The sequence below is a fragment of the Populus alba genome, chromosome 2, assembly GCF_005239225.2.
Source record: "Populus alba chromosome 2, ASM523922v2, whole genome shotgun sequence".
NCBI lineage: Eukaryota > Viridiplantae > Streptophyta > Magnoliopsida > Malpighiales > Salicaceae > Populus > Populus alba.
In genome coordinates, this window is record NC_133285.1 from 18,935,232 (window position 1) to 18,944,465 (window position 9,234).

Sequence of the window (9,234 nt, forward strand, 5' to 3'; positions counted from 1 at the left end):
TAAAAACGGGGGAGACTTGAGACGTGTCCTTTTAATTATATATCTATCTGTCAATCATACATACTTTGCCCATTGCTCCAATTAACACAAGCAAGAACCATGTGGACATGCACGCTGCTCGCTTTTAATTTTAGAGCCTCAGGGCTTTATCACAACGCGGCAAAATTGTAATCGCTGCTATCTTGTTTCGTCTATGATATTCAAATTAAAATTCCAAAAATGATTGTACATAGTTATGACTTTTCTAAGAAAAAGAAAAGAAAAGAAAAGAAAAGATTTGCTATTATATATATGGCGAAGAAATTCCAGATAACCCGAGAGAGAGAGAGGAGGAAAAATCACTCCGGTTGCCATGCCATGCCATGCAAGAGAGAAGAAGAGAAAAGAAGAAGAAGGGCGTTGCAGTAATTTAAACTGAGAAATAGTTGAATAGACATGACTACTAAGCAATAACTACACAAAGCACACCCATCTCCAAGCCTTAAAACTTTAGTCTGAAACAGCTGTAAGGTCAGTGTTGTAAATAAATAAAAGTCTAAGTCCAAATGGAAACTATTTAATTTTATAATTTATCCATCGAAGATCCAAATTTGCCATCCAGGAATCCCCCAATTTCCATGCGACGACGAAATCACCAAAAAAGAAAAAAACACGAGAAATCTGGAGAGAGAAACAAAGCCACTGAAGAATTCCAGAGGGGGAGGGGAGAGTGTGTTACAAGCACACCAACACGAACAGAGAGAGAGAGAGAAGGAGGAGTGTTTAATTTAATTTGTTCGGGGTAATGGCGGAGGGTGAAAAGGAGAAGAAATCAAGCAGCAGCAATAATGAAGAGAGCGTGAAGCTATTTGTAGGTCAAGTACCGAAGCACATGACAGAAGATGAGCTTCTGGCAATGTTCAAAGAGTTCGCTTTGGTGGACGAAGTCAACATCATTAAAGACAAGACCACTCGCGCTTCCCGAGGTTGCATACTTGCTTTAAATTCTTCACATTCAAGATTCGCAGTGTGTAATGGTTCTTGCAACCCTAATTTCCTCTTCTCTTAGGTTGTTGTTTTCTAATATGTCCTTCCAGACAAGAAGCAGATAAGGCTGTTAATGCTTGTCATAATAAGAAAGCGTTGCCCGGGGTTAGTCCTTCCTCTAATTTGATCTCTCCCTCTCTCTCTCTCTGTACAGTCTACAACTTGCTGATTTCTTGTTTTCTATCCACATTGTATTGTAGATGAAATGTGATTGATTAATTCTTCCGACTTAATTTGAGTAGTTTATTTTAGTTTGGTATTTATGGAAATTACTTACTGTGGTTGACTTTGGAGCCATGGGATGGTTTCTACCGTGTTTGATATATTGTGAGTGACCTGTGGATCCTGTGATGTAATGGTTATAGATTACTGATGTTGATAACTGTTTAGTTAATTATTATTAATCATGTCAAAACAAGCCCCGGTGATTTACAGTAGTAGAATATGTTTGCATCACAAGTAAATTTTACTGTGTTGGAGCTGGAATCTGTTGCAACGAGGACTGGTTTTGTTAATGAGATCACGGTAATATTGCTAATAGAGTATGGGAAAGACGGTGGTGTTTTAGGAGGGATGAACAGAAGTTGATTTTGATAAAATGGATATAATGATGCATATACAATACATTTATATTGGATATTGGTGATGAGAGCGTGGGCTTTGATCATTGTGAATAGATATGGCAGTGAAAAGTGTGGGCAAGTCGCTCTATACAAAATGAAATTAGGATGCATCTGTAGATGAGAGAAAATGTTGGGAGATTCTAAACCAAAATGGAAATTGTTTCGGAAGAATGTATAGTAAGGATGTTGTTACAGAAAAAAAAAAAAAAAAAAACACCTTTCTGCAGGAATAAGTTGCGATGGAGTCTTAAGACTTTATTTGAATAGTTTAAATTTGAATGTAAAGCCAATCATTATGGAAAAACCATCGATACTTTTGGTTCATTACTAGATTATTTTAGATATTGCAGCATATGTTCGCAATTGATCTTCAACATTTGATGGTTAATTACATCATATCTCAATCACTGTTATTGTAGATTGAATAGTCATGCAATCTGGGATTTTGCTGGCCTGGGTGTTTCAGTTAATCAGGATTCTTTGAGGTCTAGCCTTTTTCTGGTTTTGTATAATCTGTTTTATTTAGGGGTTTAATTCTCAATGCCTTCTTTTGTTAAATATCTCAGTGGTTGGATAGTCTAATAACTTGCAATGTGGTCCTTGATCAGTGCTGGCTTTGTATGACTTGTGCTCTTATTTTAACTAAGCTCTAATGCATTCATCTCACTGTCTCTCTAATTGAAATGCATCCTTTTCTTTCTTTCCAATCCAGGCATCTAGTCCGTTGCAAGTGAAGTATGCAGATGGCGAGTTGGAAAGGCTAGGTGTAATAAAATATCTTTGACTATTGATTTATTTGCCATTAAGATCATTACTGTGAATTGCTGCAGCAAGATTTCTCATGCCTTATCTGATACTTTTATTTTAGTGTTAATTTAGCATGTCCCATTATGATTATTTTTTTGTCCATGCAATCCAGAACACAAACTATTTGTTGGTATGCTTCCAAAAAATGTTTCTGAAGCTGAATTATCCGATTTGTTCTCTAAATATGGAATTATAAAGGACTTGCAAATACTAAGAGGTTCGCAACAAACAAGCAAAGGTATTCTTTATTTAGTAATCCTGATTTCTTATCTGGCTGTTGCTGTGAAGGACTGAACTGTACTGTTCTTGCTGATCTCAATTAACTAATTGGCAGGCTGTGCTTTTTTGAAGTATGAGACAAAAGAACAAGCCCATGCTGCCCTGGAGGACATCAATGGAAAGCATAAAATGGAGGTGAGCTTTATTGGCCAATGGAACATAGTTTTCAAGCTCAAGCAATTATTCTTTCTAGTTAGAGCCCAACTTTGATTCTATGCTGTTTAATAATGTGATGGGAAAAGTCATCTTTTTTTGTCTGTCTTTTTAATCAATTTTGGTTATCAAATTGTACTCGAACTGAATAAGGTTTTGCTACATAATGTAACATCATGGATCTGCCTTGTAAAATCTGTCATTTAGTCACTTTGATGGTGGTATGCTAACTATTTGGTCAGGCAGGTGATGGACTTTTGGCAGAATAGCATAAGTAACTGTGTCAAAATAATTGATGTAGCTTTCTCTGAACTTGAATAACCAAAATTTGTATTTCCTGAATAGGCTGTACATGATGAAGGTATAAAACCGATCACAAACTTGTATCAATATCAATATATTTTTCTCTTACAACAAATGATAGATCTAAAATCAAAACTTATCTTTCATTTGACCTTGTCACGTGCTGTAGGAACGAGTTCCAAGTTTTAACTAGTTTTCTTTTTTCTCTCCCTGTTGAGTTTATGTTTTATATATTCATTTATTTCTGTAAGTAATAAAGAATTGAGGGTCGAGGGCCAGTCTTTGTAAACCCGTTTAAAACTTGGAGCTCAGCATTAATATGGATGCATGAATCAATGATATGCGGTCTGATTGCTCTCTTGCTTTGTTAGGGTTCAAGTGTTCCTTTGGTTGTCAAATGGGCAGATACAGAAAAGGAAAGGCAGGCTCGGAGGGCCCAGAAAGCACAATCTCAAGCTATGCCCAATGCTGATTCACAACATCCATCATTATTTGGTGCCTTGCCAATGGGATATGCTCCCCCTTATAATGGATATGGATACCAGGTCTGTTTCTATTTTTCAGGAAATATCCCAGAATCTGCAGTTACCAAAACCTTTCGGAAGTTGTCAGGATCTTTCTTGACTCCCTAACTTAGTATCTTGCTTTCCTTTCTTCATTTAACTCAAACTTTTTTCCATTTACTATCTAAAATCAAAATGGTGTTAAGAGCGTGGTCGTTTCTTTGTTTTCCTTGTAGGCTCCTGGAGCTTATGAACTTGTGCCATACCGTCTGCGTGGTGGGATCAGACCTGACCTTTCACTCAATATTTCCCCTAGAAATTATGCTCCCGCTAGTTATATGGGCTCTGCTTATCCTACGATGCCAGGTCTTCAGTATCCAATTGTATATCCTGGAGCAATAATGAGTCATCGACCTTTGAGTAATTCTCCTGGTACATTATCACCCACAGTTCCGAGCTGTAATTCTGCAACATCTTCAGTTGCCAGTGGAAGTTCTGGGGGTCAAGTGGAAGGTATGTTTATTATATAATTATTATTATTCCATGCCTTGTTAATTGTTACTCCTTTTTGCATTCCTGTGGTTCTTTTCTCCTAAATGCCCGTGTTATTCATCTTAGGTCCACCTGGTGCTAATTTATTCATATATCATATACCTCAAGAATTCGGTGACCAAGAGCTTGCCAATACTTTTCAAGCATTTGGGCAGGTCTTAAGTGCCAAGGTCTTTGTTGATAAAGCAACCGGTGTTAGCAAATGTTTCGGTATGAACTTTACTTCTGAGCCTGACATTTGCAATTAGGAGATCTACCTATGTCTCTGATAGGCCTTTATTTGCAGGATTTGTGAGTTATGACTCACCGGGTGCAGCTCAAAATGCCATTAACATGATGAATGGATGCCAATTGGGTGGTAAGAAGTTGAAGGTTCAGCTTAAGAAAGACAATAAACAGAGCAAACCTTATTGATCAGCAGATGAGTTCTGTGGTCATGTAATTGCTTCATGGGATTGAAATTCCCAAAACTTGTAATTCACTGTGCATTGTGTGGCGATACAATTTGTAATTTGTGTACCATGGAAGTTCATTTAGAGATTAATTACCAATTTATTGATTTTTCCCTGAGAGCTTCTGTAAGTGATATTGTTGTGGCATTCATGACAAACACTCTTTGATATTCCTCTTTTTCTTCTCTGATGCTGTGCTGTTTATTATTAGATTGGCCTTTTTTTAATCCCTTGCTTCCTTTTGTTGGTTAATTAAACGAGTCATGGGTATTTAGGGTAAGTTTTGATTTTTTTTTTTTTAATTTTTAAGTTATTTTGATGTGCTAATGAAAGTGTTTTGTAATTGCCAGTAAAAATAATAAATTTGTTTTATTTATAAACAAATGGTTATAGCACTCATAAACGAAAAGATAAATTTTAAGACATTATTAGCCAAAAAAAACCCGTAACAAGCCAAAGAGAATCAACATAATTAACACTTCTCTGCCAACCTCCGTTCTTTCATGGAAGCAGCATCGTGACCTCCACCAGCACTTCATCTTCTCCTGTGCAACACCGTGAGCAGTCCAGCGCTGCTGGTCCCTGCTCTGGCAGCATCTCGGTCCAGCAGACAACTGCTTCACCTTGTCCATTCCTGTGGTAGAACGCAGTACAACCACCGCAGCACCGACCAACCACCTTGCTTCACCGCCACCATTAGCAGCAGTTCCATACTCCCAAGTTTTCTTCCTTTCGTATGAAATTACTTGCTTAAAGAATGGGAACATAGTGTAGACATATCAAAGGTTTTAACCGACACTCACAGCACAAGTTTTATCTTCTCAGTCCAGCACTAGTTCCAACATCTTCAACTCCTCCTTCCATGGCAGCCGCAACAATAGTGGTCTCAGCTGAGAATTCACAACAACACCAGCACCGGTGGTTTATCTTCTCAGTCCAGCACTAGATCACAAGTGTTTAAGATGCTTCTTTTGGGTAGCAATTTGTTGGCCCAATCTTTCCTTGCAGTTCTTCATTCCTAAACATTGAAGATACTGGTGGTTCACCTCACAGGATTCAGGTACCTCTGATTTTGAAGCTTCAAGCTTAAACTTGGGGGTTGTGATAATCTGTTCCAGTTCCTCATTCTGGTGGTACTCCTGTAATTCATTTCACATGGCTGTCATAGATCTGATTTTGAAACATTTGTGCGCGTTAAGTTAGTTTTTGTTTTTTTTTTAATCTTATGAAGACGGCTCTTCTCGAAGTCGAAGTGAATTCCATGAAGATCCAAGAAACTCATGTATAAACCGTTGCTTTCCTTGAGAGGACTCTTGCAGAGGAGGTGTCATGAGGGAAGGAATGAAGGGAAACATTATTGCTCCAATAAAGTTCTCAACAATTTCATTTCTTTCTTTTACCATGTGAAGGGGCTGTTTTTCTCTCCAAATCTTTCCCAGGCCACGCCATGGATTTTCTTTTTCTTAAAGCCATGATTGTTTTTGTTTGATAAAACTTTTATATTTTATAAATAAATTATCTTTATTTATTTAGCATTGTTATCCATTGGAGTATTATAAATTTTAGAATTATTAAAAATTTATATAATTATTAATTTTAGAATCCATGAAATTAATTAAAATATGCTCAAATTAGTTTAAATATTCACGTTAATAAAAAATAAAACCAATTTAGTAATCAATAAAATACAGGAAAAATAAAATGTTTTTAACATGCATTAAAAACATGCAGAATTGGGATCCGTCTCAATTTTTCTAAAATAAAGTCTCTCTCTTATGGATTAGTGACTAGTAAAATCAATTAGCTCCTGTATATATTGCACGTAGTTATGCGAAGACTTGTATAGATGTTAACTAAGCATTTCACTTGCACCCCTGCGGTGTGGGTATAATAAAAAAATAATATGTGGACATATTTTTTATATTAAAAAAAATCTTAATTGTTAAGAGGAAAAATTATTATTATTATATAATCAAATAAAAAATCTTAAAGGGATACTTGTGATATGAAATTATATATCTTGATATCAGCTATTTTTATCAAGCAACTTATCTAATTTTAATTACCCGCGTATAATTTTATATTTATTTTATCCCTGCTATGGCAAGAATAAGAACGAAACCCAACAATGATCCATGCAGAATCTGGAAAAAAACCAACGCAAAAAAAAAAAAAAAAAAAAAAAGAGCAATGACAATTGCTTGAAAATACAAAACAAAACCCCATTCCTGAAGATTGCAAACGAAAAAAAAAAAAGTCGATAAAAAACACAGCACCCATCAATCTCCTGTTTCTCTTCATCCAGTTTGTTGAAGAAAACGTAGGAGGAGAACCATTGCAACTTGGAAGCACTAAATGCATTATTATTTTTTTATTAACATAAGTATTTGTAACGGTTTTTGCGTATCTCAACTAATCTCACGGATCTTAAAATTAACAACTATATAAGTTTTCAATGGTCCTAAAATTTATAAGACTCGAAGACTTTAGAGGCGGAACCACGGGAAAACAAGTAGGGGCTCAGTCCCCTATAAAATATTATATTTTTTTATTTATTATTTAAATATGGAATAATATGATATTTTTATTTTACATAAATAAGCTTTTTAATAATATATCTTGTTATATTAATTTTATTTTTTTCTATCAAATGCTATCAGCTTTACCCTATTTAAAATGAAAATTTTTAAAAATTAAATTTATAATCTAATCAATTAAATTACACCAATGATTTACTAAATGCATTGCTTAAGTTTTTCTTTTCTTGTTTTCTTCGTGCATGCAATGCATATAAAATACACTAAATTGAAAAACTCAAAAACCAAACAACATTACTTACCTACAAAAATTCTCTTTCTCCTCTCACCTTCGTAGTTCATAAACTTTCTCTACCAATAACAAGCTGAAAGTCTCTTAAAACCTATGAACAATCAACATAAATATTAACACAAAGAAAAAGAAAAATTAGTTTTTATCAAACTAATCTGGTGATTTGAAAGGAAAAAAATTGTGGCAAAGAAATAGCCAGGTCTATAAAGAGGGAAAAAAAAGCATTGGATGATTAGGACAACAAAGCAAATTAAAAAAAAATCCACATGTCAAGCAAAGAGAGGAGAAAAAGTTTCAGCAAAAAATTACAAAAATACTATCATCATCGTCAATATGTCAAGCAAAGAGAGGAGAAAAAATCCACCTAAATTTCAAATCACCATATATACAAACCCAGAATCCTACACATAATTTCCTATATACAAACCCAAAATCCCACACATAACTTCCAAATTGTCATTTTCTGCAGTGAAAGTGCTTTTCTGTGTATGTAAAATATGCTATAATTGTCTTTAGCATTGAACTCAATTGTGATATATACAGTATTTTGATGCATAGCAACATACATATTCCCGAGAGTAACTGTTGTTGAAGCCCTCAAAGATGATAACTAGGAGAATTGAAGAACTTGTATCAAAAGTTACATGATAGCTCAAGGTCTATAAGATATTGTTGAACCAGCAACGATAACTAGAAAATCATATGTGTTTTTAATTTTAAATAATTATTTTAAAATTAGGTTATCGCAAACTATAAATCGTTCAAATGTCTAATCTTTTAATGGTAATTCACACAAACCACCATCAAGAAATCTTCTAACCCTTTTAAGAGAGAGGGATTACTATAACTTTGAACACTGCCTTTTTTTTAGGTGTTTCTATAATGTACTATTATGTGCAAAAAATAAAAAAATAAAAACATAACATTTTATTTATAGGAAAATCTCAAAACCCTATAAATGATAAAATATCAATATGCTCCTCAAATAATATCACATGTATTAGTTTAAGATAATTTTAGAAATGTATTCAATCAAGTCCTTACATGACTTTTTTTAAGTCTAGAATTATAATCTCGTGTATTAATTATATCATAGTCCCTTAATTTTAAAAATTTATTTACAATTGAGTCACACTTGATGAATCATCTCATTTTAATTTCTGACCAATGGCTCTTATGTGTGTTACCCATTAGTTTTCCTAATAAGTTAGCTCAAAAATATAAATAACAATTTTAAATAAAATAGAATTAAATAAATTAAATAATTTAATCTATTATCAATTCAATAATTGATTATTTTGTATTTGAAGATTAAATATAATATATAACAACCTATCATGATCCCTCAAATATTTAAAAAAGTCATAGTGGTTTGACTTAACATTTTAGTAATTAGTTTTCAGTTTAATTATTATCTCTTTATCCAGAATGTTTCAATTTAAACATTATTGCATGATGTATGTCTGCTTTGTTAAATTATTTTTGTTTTCAACACTATAGTTATTGATTCATTAAATAAGATTTGAAACTCTTTTCAAATCTTATTCCACATTAACCAATGATTTCACAATTAATACTATTTGAGAACATACAAAATATTTTCTCTAATTCACTTAGGGTGAAAAATCCTCTATTGATTACTCAAATACATTCCTATAATTTATGTTATACCTAATATCAGTCAATTTATTACCTTTAATTAGAACA

General features: G+C 33.7%; 1 protein-coding gene across 1 annotated transcript; it reads left to right on the forward strand.

Moving 5' to 3' along the window:
• The first annotated feature begins 271 nt into the window (after positions 1–271).
• On the forward strand, positions 272–4,816 carry LOC118044183 (RNA-binding protein BRN1). The gene is made up of 9 exons (XM_035052383.2): positions 272–965; positions 1,049–1,131; positions 2,362–2,413; positions 2,569–2,694; positions 2,791–2,870; positions 3,563–3,736; positions 3,931–4,207; positions 4,313–4,456; positions 4,533–4,816. The coding sequence occupies exons 1-9, from the start codon at positions 785–787 to the stop codon at positions 4,658–4,660; spliced, it is 1,245 nt and encodes a 414-aa protein (XP_034908274.1). The 5' UTR covers positions 272–784; the 3' UTR covers positions 4,661–4,816.
• The last annotated feature ends 4,418 nt before the right edge of the window (positions 4,817–9,234 follow it).

What these genes read in the sequence shown, in the direction of transcription:
- LOC118044183 (XM_035052383.2), top strand. Translation starts at nt 785, where the DNA reads ATGGCGGAGGGTGAAAAGGAGAAGAAATCAAGCAGCAGCAATAATGAA. An exon ending in ATAAGAAAGCGTTGCCCGGG is followed by an intron (nt 1,132 to 2,361) that starts GTTAGTCCTTCC and finishes TTTCCAATCCAG; the next exon opens with GCATCTAGTCCGTTGCAAGT. An exon ending in TTCGCAACAAACAAGCAAAG is followed by an intron (nt 2,695 to 2,790) that starts GTATTCTTTATT and finishes ACTAATTGGCAG; the next exon opens with GCTGTGCTTTTTTGAAGTAT.